Source organism: Apis cerana, linkage group LG13 (assembly GCF_029169275.1).
Source record: "Apis cerana isolate GH-2021 linkage group LG13, AcerK_1.0, whole genome shotgun sequence".
NCBI classification, from domain to species: Eukaryota; Metazoa; Arthropoda; class Insecta; order Hymenoptera; family Apidae; genus Apis; species Apis cerana.
In genome coordinates, this window is record NC_083864.1 from 7670229 (window position 1) to 7684253 (window position 14025).

The 14025-nt window shown below is 29.3% G+C and overlaps 2 protein-coding genes across 7 annotated transcripts in view; one reads left to right on the forward strand and one right to left on the reverse strand.

The window, feature by feature from the left end:
• Positions 1–14025, forward strand: part of LOC107996194 (COP9 signalosome complex subunit 7b) — a 225851-nt gene that overhangs the window by 189280 nt on the left and 22546 nt on the right. For 2 of the 4 annotated variants that reach the window (XR_009832421.1, XM_028665916.2), the window contains one exon: positions 4530–4954. The exons of the other annotated variants lie outside the window; for them this stretch is intronic. Coding sequence is in view for 1 of the 2 variants with exons in the window: in XM_028665916.2 (XP_028521717.2) it covers positions 4530–4539 (10 nt within the window). In the remaining variant the exon portion in view is untranslated. Of the gene's footprint in view, positions 1–4529; positions 4955–14025 lie in introns of those variants that run through there. 4 annotated transcript variants of the gene reach the window in all.
• The window catches only part of LOC107996192 (metabotropic glutamate receptor 2), a 250405-nt gene that overhangs the window by 185369 nt on the left and 51011 nt on the right, over positions 1–14025 (reverse strand). The gene's annotated exons all lie outside the window — the stretch shown is intronic.

Below are 14025 nucleotides of genomic sequence, written 5' to 3' on the forward strand. Positions count from 1 at the left end.
TATAGTGTGTATAGAGCGTGTGTCGACATCCCGATATATTGAGACGAGGATTAATTAAGTTGCGAATAATAAATTTTAACTCTGGTTATTAGAGGCTAGATTAATTTCATCCTAGCTAGTTCAGTTTATTGAACGCTTTGAAAGGAAAAATTCCTTGCTCTCAAGTTCCTGTAAATAACGTGTAAAATAATTTCAATTTATTTGGAAATACAATGACAGTCCAATGAAAATAGATAATAGATTATTATTATTAATTTCAGTGATTGAAATTTAAAGAAAATATTTAAAAGAAAATTAGTGCGAATAATATTATTTTTTATATTTGAAAAATATATCTAGAAATGTCCCTTGTAATAATCTGGACAAATTAACTTAGTTCCCTTTCAATTTCTAATTAAAAAAGGGAAAAAAGCCACTCAACTGTTCCATGTTCCACCATTAATAACACACGATTTAATTATCCCCTTCGATCCAAGCAAGTTTCCAGAAAAAGATTCTCCAGAAGTGCTCAATATTGTTTCCATTTGCATTCACGAGTCATTGTCCTTCACCTGTATCAAATTGTACAAGGGAAACCACATCCCATCGAAATTGCGGCATCGAAACTTCTCTTCTCGAAAATACTCGAGCTTTCGTGAATCGATCCTTGACCTTGCACACATCGTTCCTTCCTCGCTTATTTCGTGATCATTTCTCGTTTGTACATACGATTATCTTGGAACCGTGTGATCAGAAAAAGTAGTTCGAACCCATCGAAAACAAATTTATTAAAAGTCAGGCTGCGTTCTTATGAGATTGCTAATTCCGGAGCTCGTGAATCGTTCATCGACGACATGGATATGATGTCACGTGGGAATTCGAGATCGTTTTGTTTTGTAATCGATTAACGAGTCGCCTTGTTGATCGAGGATTGATTAATATTTATTGAAATGAATTGTCGATGAATCCCACGATGATTAATTATGTTTGGATGTTATGTAATGGGAAAACACTTTGATGTATGAAAAAGAAATGTATTTTTTGTTTTTAATTTTTGATAGTAATTGTTATTCCTCGAATTTTTTGAAATATAATTTTTTAGTAGAATAAGTGAAATTTTCTTGAAAGAATATTGAATAATTCTTCTTTATTGTCAGCATAAAATATCAAAAATAATTTCATCATTCTATTATTACATTTAACTTGTGATTAAAATTCACACGAGATTGAACCGTGCGTGAAACAATTCATGTTTCAACATCGAAATAACTTTTCTTTGGAAATCTTTTAGAATCTTTTTTCTCCGTTCTCCGCACAATAATAAACTTACTAAAAACTTGGATCAACGTTCGCCACAATTCTTTCTAATTTTATATTTTCCTCGTTCTCTTCGATCGTCATCGATATTCAAATTGCAGAATTTTATAAAATTCGCGTGTAAGCAATTCCAATTAGATTTTAATATTTTCACGATATTTTATGAATCGTCTTCTAAAAGAGATAAAAAGGAGAGTTATTGTCGCGTGTATCGTCGTCGTGGATATATCCTGCAACATTTCTCTGTTTCGCACTTGGCGAAAATAGAGAGAGAGGAAAAGATGAGAGGATTTTGAAGAGTATCGGATGAAACGGGAGCGAGATGAAGAAGATTCGTCTGAATATCAGCAATCTACTGTTCCATCAATCTTGGGTCTCGGGCATGAGTGGATTTGGCAACTCGACATCTTTTTCCTCGTTTCCTCTTTGCCCTCCACTCCTTCTTCTTACCTTCCTCTTTCCCCTCTCTTGACCGTTAATCCTCTTATCGTTCAACCAATAGCGGTTTTATTTCCTAGTTAGGTTATCCCTTTCTTCTTCCTGATGGCTCGATTGATAGTTGACTTCGAAATCAGACTTCGAAATTAGATTGGTTCCGTGTTTCGATGTCGAGAAAATTAGATAGAGATATGAAAGTTTGTGAGATATTCTTTTCGCAATGTCTATCTCAAATATTTAATACTCGAAAATTTTGTTGAATTTTGTCGAATTTCTCCGCTCTTAAAAATACTAATTTGATCTCTCAAAAGTATATGATGATTATTGATAATTTTAATAATTCAATTGTTTTAAACATCTCTTATTCTAATAAAGTAATATTAAACTACTTCTGTTCCTCTAAAAAATTCTACAAGTTTACGTCAATTTAGAATTTTTCGAGATACTTCAAAGATATCTTCAATTCCTGCAATCGTTCTAATATTATAGGCAATTCGCGAAATATTGACGATTTCGAATCATAATTAAACTCTTTCTTTCGTCGTTTCACGCTTCGTTTTTCAATTGCCATTATCCTTCCGTCGTTTCAATATTAGTTTTTATTCTATTCTTGGTCCTTTGCTTCTCGTAATTATCTCCAGCTACGTTTTTGTCAGCTCGAGGAAATTCGAAAGAATTCTTCTCTTCGTGAAATTATTCGAGACGAGATCGAAACTTGACCGAACCGAAATTCCAGAAGCAAATATAAAATATTTCTCCATCATAGGGGAAATTTCTCGTGGTCGATGTTACGCTTAAGTTATTCGATGGAAAAAGTTTCTATGATGCTTAATGCGCTCGAGAAGAACGGCAAGGGATAAAATTATTTGAGTTGCTCTGTCGTGAAATTACGTCGAATCCATTTGTCGCTTGGATTATTTTATTTTGAAAGAAATTTTGAAAGAAGGTGATTGTCTTTTATCGAATTCGTTGTTCGAAATTGAATCGAAATTATTATTATTTTGTAGGATGAAGTGAAGTTATATTTAAGACTAAGGAATAATAAAATTTTAGAGTTTATTGTACGTTTACAAAAGTTATGTTACATTTGTACAATATTTTTATATTTTATATATATATTTTTTTCAAATTATTATTTATCCGTTTCAATTTCAATTTAAAAATTTATCAAATCTAATTTAGATCTCGTATAAAAGAGATGATAGATGTTAATTTGGTGAAGTAAATGAAAAATTATGACGACTATTACAAATAAAAGAAAAGTGTTGAATGTTCTCCACGGTATGTTGCTTGTTCTACCACTGTTTAAATTCATACTGCGAGACAGAATTATAAATAAATTCTGTTTATCTCATCACGTACTCGAATGCAAGGAGCAGATTTTCATTTTGATTCTTGCATAATTAACATTGTCGTAAATTCATTAAAATTTGGAATTTCGTGAAAATTTTTAACATTCCTTGATTTGTCGAAAGTTAATGGATGAGAATAAATTTAAATAAATTTATAAAGATACATTTTTCTCTGTGTAACAATAAAAAAATTTATTGAAAAAAATTTAAATCAAAGGAATAGAAAAATTAAAATTCGTGACAGTGACAAAACTGTGGAATTTATGTCCGATTGAAATTTTTAAAATTGAGAACATAGAAATGCGTATAACGGAATTGATGCGGTTCATAAATCATTGGTTACCGTTTCCTGTCTTCTCGTTTTTGCTCATTATCGCCAGTATTCCGTTGAGGAAGATATATTTGCCCAGTGAAAATAGATTTATCCTCGAAGGTGAAATTTCGTTTTCAATGAAACAGCATTAAATTTTCACAAATAGTCTCGCTTCAACACCAACCTCCACTTTTATAGATAAAATCATTGAACGATTTATACTTTTTAAGATATTAAAATTAAAGAAAATTAAAATTTAGAATAATATGTATTTATAACAATTGTAACATTTTTCTTGGTATTTAAAAAAAAGGCAATACGAGAAATTGTTACAATCTCGAAATTGTAATAACCTACGCTGCTCATTAAACATCGATTTAATATACCTCCTTTATCTTGAAACCAAAGTCCAATTTTCCTCGTAATTATCCGCATTATATTTCTGTTCGGTTTGCTCCTTGAAAAAAAAGAAATTCCTCTAATTAACGATCTTGTGCTTTGGATTGAAAACTTTTCGGGATGAAAAATTTTCTGAATCAATGAGACCAGACATTACAAAGAGTAATTTTTAATAAAAGGAAAAGATTCCCCCGAGCGAAAATTGGCTTAAATCGAAATCATTAAATATATCATTTGGTCAATTAAGGGTTTACATTTTTTTTAATTAATCAATATTTGTAGAAATTAATCTTGCAAACGTTCTTTTTTTTGCGTGGAACAAAGGAATGACCCTAATTAAACGAGAAAGAGCGATAATAACGAGGGAATCGATATCACTAATTAAATGCTCGATTTGACCCTTTTTGTTCTAACACTTCAAAGAACTACCATCGAACGTGTCTCGAATTGTGTAACGCCGATGAAATGTCTTCAATAACTTTTTAAACATGGATTTATTATTATTACTTGAGAAAACGTAACGTTTAAACATTGAAAAATTAATATTAAATCAATGTACGTTATTTAAACAATATCTTGGTATTTATATTTTCCACTATATTTCTTTTTTTTTTTGTTTATTTTTAAGAATAAGACAAAGTATCCATTAGGTTTAGCGAAATAGTAGCATCAAATTTTAAAGAAGAGTGGAAAGGAGTGCATTTCACCTTTCTCTTCTTCTTTTTTTTTAGTTTCGTCTGATCTTCGAGCAAGCTGGTTTAACTGGTTTTCCACGGCCTGGAAAGCCCGGCAGTCATGACAGATTTAAACAGAAGACGCTCCTTCTTAAGCTTGTTACTTCCTTCCAGGATTTCTCAAACTCAACGTGTTTTCGCATTTTATCGCATGTGAAGTCAGATACATTTGAACATTTATTAATCCGATACATTGTTACTTGAGGGAAATAATATTGTCTAAAGAAAAAAAAATATACATTTTTAACAGCAATTAGAAATAATACTCAATTGTATCAAATCTTGTATCAAATCGATATTGTTATTTGTATTTTGCAAATGTAAAAATATTATAAAAATACTATTCGTAACATCGATGAAAGAAATAGATTATCGTTATCATTAAAGAAAAACAATAAAAAGTTTTCAAATGTGCATTTAAATAATTTTATAAATATTCTTATATTCTATTTCTTCTATTCTAAACTTTTTAAAAAAAAGATTTTTATTTATAAGTTTCTCATTATCTCGTTGTAATTAATTTAAAAATACATTTAATCCCAATATACAGGATTATCATTCATTTCAACAGCAAACATCGGTCGAAATACAAACGTGAACGATAATAGTACAATTTCGATCAATATTTGCAATTCATTGATGTCTGGTCGGGTTTAAGCAAAATGTGAATGACATTTGACCCAATGCCAACGGCATTAATACGGGACTCGTGTACGAAGTTTCTACGTTTCCATTTGCGAGTCGTTTCTTCGCAAAATTTATTCGTCGTATTTTAAGAAACGACTCTTTCACGATCACGAAAACGTTTCAAGATGTTTCCTTCCCGTAATCTTGGTTGCATCTGTCTCATTTTATCTTTTACCATTGAGACAGATGTTTAACTCGATATTTTATCTTTATACATCTAGACAGTAAATTTAATCAATTACTGGCCAGACAGAAAACAGAAGAAATGATCTTGAGACCTTGCTCGTCATATTTTGAATCGAATTATTTTAATTTAATTGTAAATTTCTTTGCTTGTTATTTTACGAGTTTTTTTAAATTTGTTAATCGAATCGTTTAATTAGAAGTTAATTAATTAAAAAATTACTTTTTAATCCTTCGATTCTTGTAAATATTCTTAAATATAGTACATATTTAATACATCGAATCCGATAAAATCTAATTAAGCACTATTAATAATTGCACGTAATGTTTCACGAATTAATAATATTCGTGAAAATTCGAATTAATTAAAATTCATCGAGAACAAACAATTAATTATCGTGTCCTTTTCTAATAAACAAAGTAAAAAAAATTTCAAAATAACTATTCCTCTAGCATTCAACCTCTTCTCAAAATTTCTCTCCTCGTTCTTTCCTTATCCCTTATTCATTTCTAATTTATTCCATATTCCTCCTCTCACGAGAGATTCCATTCCAAGATCGAGTGATTTAAGAATGAGATAAGATGTTTCAAGAAATCTGGAACTACAATCGCGTTATAATATTATCCCGATGGCAAAACATCACTATTTCCTCCACAAATCTACAAGCTTGATCCTCCAAGCTTGGCTTATTCTTCTTCGACCAATATTTCATTCGTTCCGTTTTATCCTCGTGTATCAGAATCGTGACGAATGATTGAGAAATAATAACGGTAGAAACAACCGGCTATAATTTTTATTTCAACCAGTGACGTTCCCTCTGATTTATCGTTATTTTTTAATCCTTGCCAAAAATATGGAGAACGCAATCGAATTTTCGATTTTCACAATTTCCTCTCAACGCGATTATTCTTCTTCGTGTGAGTATCCATGCTCTGTCGCAAGAATTTCAGCGTTGGGTCTTATTTATTGAATACAAATTTTATTCCACTCCCGGTTAATCTTTTCGTATATTAATTTATTCCGTTGTATTATGAAAATTTATTCATGGAAATTTAATAACGATTTATTATTATTAAATTAATCATTGGACGAAGGTATAAGAATTTTCATAAATACGGAAATTTCTATCAAAGAGACAAAAAATACTTGCACTCCATGGATTTTCCAGATTATTTGTTTCTTCGTTTTGCGTGATTTTCGTTTTGCGCCGCGCCACGAGAGAGCTTTCCGTAGAGAAATTTATTCTTCACTTTGAAATTTCATCGAATATTATAAACGTGTATTATGTCTCGATCTCCCATCGTTAATTATTTGTTGAATTATTGAATTGATTGGATTATTCCAGTAATAATTAAATGTTTATTGATATTATTATGTTTCAGATATTTTTTTATCTCTTTCATATTTAAAATTTTTAAACTTTCGTATATTTCTTTTTAATCCTCGCAAGGTATAGAATTTTTTTAACGAAAAATCTTAGTAATAGTGAAGCTTCGAGAAAAGCTTATATGGAGCAAAAAGATACGCACTCTTATCCATAAATCGTAGATCATGTAGGGTAATCATAAATAAATTTTATAATTACGAATTTGATACTTGGATTTAGAATCAAGAAAAATTTTTAAATTTCATTTTTCTTTGAAGTTATGTTTAAGAAACGTCAAAATTATTATCAGTTCAAAATAATTGTCTGAACTTATTCTTTTCTATTATATTTTTTATAAGTTAAAGAATAATAAAATAGAATTGTAAAATATTTATATCTGAACATTTTTTTCTCTTTGAAATTTCTCTTATTTCTTTATATAATGTATATATTAATTTAGAAATTTTTAAATAATTTGATTTTTTAAATCGATGAAAGTATCGTTGTCGTTCCATCGAAAAAGAAGGGACCATATTCAACATTGTTACGTAAAAATATATCGTCATTTCGTTGGCGTATTTACAGAGGAATACATTGAACAAAAGATATCTATTTTAGAGAAACAGAGGATTTAGACGAACGGTGAGGACAAATAAAAGCGACACCAAAAAAAGAGGGAAACTCGATGACACGGTGGGCTTTTGTTCGTGATAGAATAGATTTCGAGACCCAAACAGCTTTCCAAATGTATCTTTTCTTCCCTCTGGATCTTGTGACAGAATTTAAATGAGACAGGAAAGAGGAGGGAGAGAAAAAAAAGAATATTAAACCAATCGAATTGTGACTTTGAGTGATAATAATTTTATGATAACCGAACCAATTCTTTTTCTCCAATCTGAAAAAAAAAAGAATAGGTAATAATTTCGCTATTAATTTTTTCAATTATTTCTTTCTTTCTTTTTTATTTTCTGTTTTTTTATACGGATTCGTTGTTCCCATAGAAACTTCGTAGCCATTTCTATCAATTCGTATAGATTCTAGAAATAGTACTGTCTATCACAGATGTTACAATTGGATTATTGAAAAAGATTTTTCCCGAACTGTGTGTCGTATGGATCAGCGTATTTTTTATTTTAATTTGTACTTTTTTCTGTTATCATGCAGAGCATCGATATTGAATGATTTTAATAGTTTATGGAATTAATAATATTCCAAATTTTTTCTGATACTTCAAAAGACATATAAAAAGGGATATAAATGATGTAATAATTAGGATCGTAAAGACAATTCTTCTTCTCTACATGCTATCTCCTATCATTCTAAAAATATTCCAGAAAAAGAAAAATTCTAAATTTTGTTTCAGAATGTAAATAATTTCATTGGAAATTGCATTATTACTCCTGATGGATTATTTTGCTTTTGTGCAAAATAAAATTAACTCAATTTTTGAGTTAATTTTTTCTATAAATTTATCTTCCAATATTTTCATATTTATTCATTTATTTGGAAAAAATATCAATCCATATTTTCGAATTATTTCGTACAAAATTCACTCATCTTTCGTAATATGTAACATTCACAAAGTCAAATGCAAAAGATTTGCGAGCGTATCGATGGATAATAATATCTGACCATACCAATGGATAATTCTATTGTCCTACGATCGATCAAATTATGTGAGAAGCTTATGGGATCGCATCCGCATGCGAAAAGCCGCGTGCAAAGCTCATGCTGCATTACGAGAGGCAATGTCATGCGTGCTCGCCGCATGGAGTCTATGCATAGGTTCAACATCGTCGATCTAAGTGCTAAAGCTTGTATCTTGCTGGCTATTTTTATTTTTCCAGTGATTGATACGCCGGAATGGAATAGCTTGCACGCGATTGGTCTAGATTCGCTTTATTTTTCTGCCAGTAAGTTGGTATTATATGAAATATCGTGATTTTTCATCTTTGAACGAAGATTGAAATGATAATGCTTCGAAAAATTTAAATGATTTTATATATATATACTTTGGGAATAAAATGTATTAAAAAATTAAGTGATGATAAATAATATGAAATTTAGAAATAAATATGTTAAAATATAACGAGTAATTATTCGTAACATTTAAATTATATCGAATATTTGGAAAATAAGAAGATTATTGAGAAATAATGGAGGATAACATTGAATTTTTAAATAAATGGATATTTTTTTCTTGGTGTAAAATTTATATTTACAAAATTTGTATGTCTCAAATATTTGAAAAATTGAAATTGCCAATGATAAAGGATTTATTTCTGGGACATTCAATAGCTTGTATAACAGACCAACCCCTTTCCGTAATATATTCTTGCATATGAAGCAATAGAAATATATATATATCAAAATGCAAATACGAATATACCGCAAGAGAGAAATTCATATAATAGGAAAATGTATTTCATTTTTACATATACTATATATATATATACATGAGAATTGTAGCTAATTTTCATTTTGAATAAATATGACGGAAAAAACGAAATAAATGAAAGAAAAATCGTATTCAAGAATCGAGAAAATTATTATTTTTCATTTTGAAATGTCAATCAATAAGAGAATATAATTAAATTGTTTTATATTTCTTTTTAAAAATATTATTTTTTCAATATAGAATCAAATACGTTTCCCATTAGAATTATCACCGTTATTAATCATTATTTAAACGGTAATTTAATTTTAATTAAGTGTCACGATTATTTCATTTTTTTTGAATTTTTTTCATGAGAATATTTTTCCACATGGTTTCAACATTATTTAATGTTTGCTTTCACTCGTGAAATAAGAGGAAAAGGACGAGAAAAAAATTTCAAGCCTATTATTATAATTAACCGAGAAAGGTTGATTCGTTTAAAATTAAAGATTCTTTTTAAATCTGTCCATCGTTTCAATAATATTTTCCGTCTCTGCTTCGGACATTTAGCTTTTAACATGGTTGTATCGTGGGCTCGGCCGAGATACGTATTAAAATCGCTTTAACAATATTTCATTTCGCGAATATTGAAAATGTATGAACTACTTTTGCAGGAACTGAACTCTTGGATTGAATTAACTTGTTTCAAAAATTTGTTTCAATCAGTTATTGTAAAATAAAATCAATTTTTTTTAATTTTTGTACTAATTTCTTCTTGTGCTGCACAGCAGAAAAAAAACTAGATTTAAAAATTAAAAGTTTAAATTCGATTGTTGAATTTATAAAATTATGATATATATTTTAATATAAATTTCTAGAATTTCTGCAATTTTTTTTTTATATTTTACAAGATATAATCCACGAACGTGGTGAACGGAACAAATGTAAATGATAACAAGCTTTATTTATTATGTTATTCATAACGAAATATATTTTCTAGATCGCATAAACCATGGCACAACTATTCCAGGTTTTCATTTCTAATTACGTGATCATCTGTGGAATATCATTGCGTGGAAAATTTAAATAAATAGTTTATATCCTTGGAAAATATCACGCGAGGAAACGAGGAATAAAATCAATTGATCTATAATTTATCGATTTTTCATTATTCCCCTTTCCAAACAAATATCTCATGATATCGTAAAATTTAAAGATACCAAAAAAATAAATAAATAAATAAATAAAAATTAAAAAAAATGAACCAAGTCACGAGTTTAGTTTCAAACAAATTTTTAAGCGATGGAACTGTCTAACAAATTTCATGAAACTTTTTTTTATATATAGTTCCCGATAGAGTTGTAAAAACATGCCAGGAAGTTGTACTCCACATTAATATTTAGTATTTACGTTACTTGGAAAATAAGTCTGAAATAGGATGTCAGTAGAATAGGTCGAGCAATAGTCGGCCAGCTAGCGAGTGAAATAAATCGTCGATAAGCAACAACGCGAGTTAAGAAGAATAACCTCGTACGTGATCAGACGTAAGTAGAATATGATAAGACTTATCGAACACGCAGGGAACATTCTTTGGTGATATTGAAATTCCTATTTCGATAATATCCTGCTATTGAATCCATGGTAAAGGATTTTTCAATCGAAATATGGAACATGAATATTTTTGAATCGTCTAAATTGTAAATAATTAAATGAAATTAATCTATGAAAGAATTTCTTATCGATTTATTTATATACAATTTTTTTTGCTTTTTAAATTGTTCAAACATTAAAAAATTATCGATAAATTCTTGATTCTAATTCTAATTTGAAAGTAGAAAATTTTTCATTGAAGGTAGCACGTCTCATGTGCATTTACGAATCAAAGGAATATTCGATCAAATGAAACACGTATGCGCATGAATCAAAGGATCGAAATTTCGTTTGTCTTGAAATATTGAAAGATATCCACGTCCTTTGTGATTCGGAAACGGATTCTACATCAGATATAAGCCATGTTAACACGATATTGTGACAATACCTGCGGCAACAATTATTTTAATAACTGGGTCATATCGATTCGCTTTGGAAATTGTGACATGTTGTGAAACACATGGTTGAAAGGCATAATATCAACCTTCCCTCTTAATTAGATTCTATTGTAGAATATTACAGAATATTTATGAATGAGCCGCGCTTCGAAACTCAGTAGCAATTAAGAAAGATTGCTTTCTATTTCCTGTAAATCTGATTAGAATATCTATCTAAATAAGGAATAATATAATTTCTCAATTTTTCTTTTGTCAAAATCAAAAGCTTAGAATGAAAAATATGAATACAGTTTTTTTCTTCCGCATATTTTTCTCAGAAAATTTTTCAATTGAACTTAAATTTATTCGCAATCCTTCAAAATGAAATATATTCATTGTCTCTATTATTTTACAATTTCAATCTGTAATGCGAATTTTATTATTTTTTATTGATACAATTGTTCGGTATTATTCATCAATTCCATGATAATTGAATCAATAATTGAATAAAATCAACGCTGAAATGTTGCAAAACAATAACATGTAAAATAATTTTCTCTTAATTTTACACACGCGTCTTTATCAAACACGCGATTCGTACCAGATCCGAAGTGTAATTAATCGTCCATCGATTTAACGTAATTAAATTTTATCACGCTTCGTGAGTAACGCTTCGAGTATGATTATAATCTCAACACGCGTTTATGCGTGAAGTGTTACTTTCATTTATTATTGAGATTGTGTGAACAAACAAGCGTTGACATCTAATTTATCAACAAATTTCATAAATTCTAATCGAAAATCAATCGTTGCGTCAATTACGATTTATAATTCATTGAGTCACAATTTTAATTGTTTCAACGAAAAATGATCGCTAATTTTCTTCTTAATTCGAAGAGGTTATTTCATCAAAAAAAGATGAAAGAATCAATATTGCAAAGTAACAATAAAATAAAGTTACGCTTTATCAATAGTTTTTAGCAACAAAATGAGTTAATGCGATTGAGATTTTTTGCTTCGGTGTAATATTTTTTTTATATCATTTTCATTGCGATTTTTTTCGCACAGGATAAAGTATAGCAGTATACTTTGCTACGATACTTGCCTCATTAGCGTTCATAAATTTTTTTATGCCTCGTTTTATCGCGGATAATCCGGCTATTGAAACAGAACGATTTTAAATTCTCTTATCTTTGTTTTCACATTTACAGTTGATCATTTCAGTTAAAACGATTTCGAATGCATTACGATACGATAATAATTTATATGATAAACTTCGAATTAAACGAAATAACGTAACGAAATAATAAAAAGATATTTTTACAAAATATTCTTCGTTACTTTTATATTAACATAAAATTTTTTTAGAATAAATTTCAGAAAAATTAATTTATTAACAAATTTCTAAAATTTCTCTCCTTAATTGTATCCTCCTTTTAAAATATTGTATTTATGCAAATGAACTTCAAACAAAGATCCTCTATTTTCACAGCTTTTCATTTCTCCTCAAATATTAATTGGATACGTTCTCGTCCACGTTATTGCGATCAAACAAACATCAAAGAAATTGATAAATTACAGGAAAATTAGTATCGTTGTCTAATTTAGCGATTCGTTGTGTTTGTAGAGCGTGATCGAGTTCCGTGGCGCTATTATTCTCTACCTTTCATATTTATTCGAGCAATAACCATGTCATTGAGTTAAACTCAACTTGTTTCCTCTAGAGTGTACAACTCTTCCCTTGAAGTGGGCCCTCCAAGTATCGACAACTATCGATGACTTTCGTTCAATTTGGACGATTAATCTTGACGTGGCTAGTGTATTCGTGAACAATAGAAACTATTTCGCACGGTTGAATATACACTAGATACGATTTAAACACCGATTTAACGATTTATACACGAGTTATGCATTGATGGATGGCAGAAAATATTTCATATGGAAATTATTTTAAAATGAGAAAATAATTTGATGTTGTGATGCTATAAATAAACATGATACTTAACAACACGTGAACTTTTTTTCAATTATTATTTACAAGAATTTTAATGTACTTAAAAAAATTGTTACATATTTACGTAAATAAGAATTGAAGAAAGAAAGGAAAAAATTCAAATAGTTGGCTATAAATGTAATTCAAACGCTTTATCGCATTCTCAAAGAGCATTCTTAAGTTACAGCGTGTATACACTTAGATTCAATATATCTTATTCATAAAGTAGTTGCATACAAAGTCAGAATAGTGGATTTGCAAGAGAATTCAAGATTTGCGCGCGGTTTAGTAAACTGGAAAGCTTGCCAGGCTGGCACGTATGGAAGAAAAACTCTTTGATACTCGTCACAAGAGATGGATCGTACCTTCCGTCCTCGTCCATGCAGCAGACATAAGGTTGCGCCATTTGCACGAAACCTATGGGATAATGGATGTTTTTCATTGGTTTCCTTTTGTTGCATCAACGAACTAAATTTTCGTTAGAGAGAAATTCTTTTTTCGAGATACCATTTAAGATTCAATTTCGATTCTTTTTCTGTTAAATGATACTTCGAAAAAAATAATATTTAGATACGAAATATTTTTCATGAATGGAAAAATGTTCGATACAAGTAAGAAGGAATTTCTTTTTATTTATTATTGATTGTTTACACGAATGAGAATTTCGAATATGTTTCTTGAAACACGATTAGCAGATTAATGAAAATGTGATGAATAACGATATGATCCTCTTTGACGAAACTTTGTTGTATTAACAACTTGTAACTCTCGATCTCTAGCAAGTTACAATTATAGTAATCGAGTGTTGATCAATTTATCAACACAGTGATTAGTATGATGTGTATGCTTGCAGTTACGA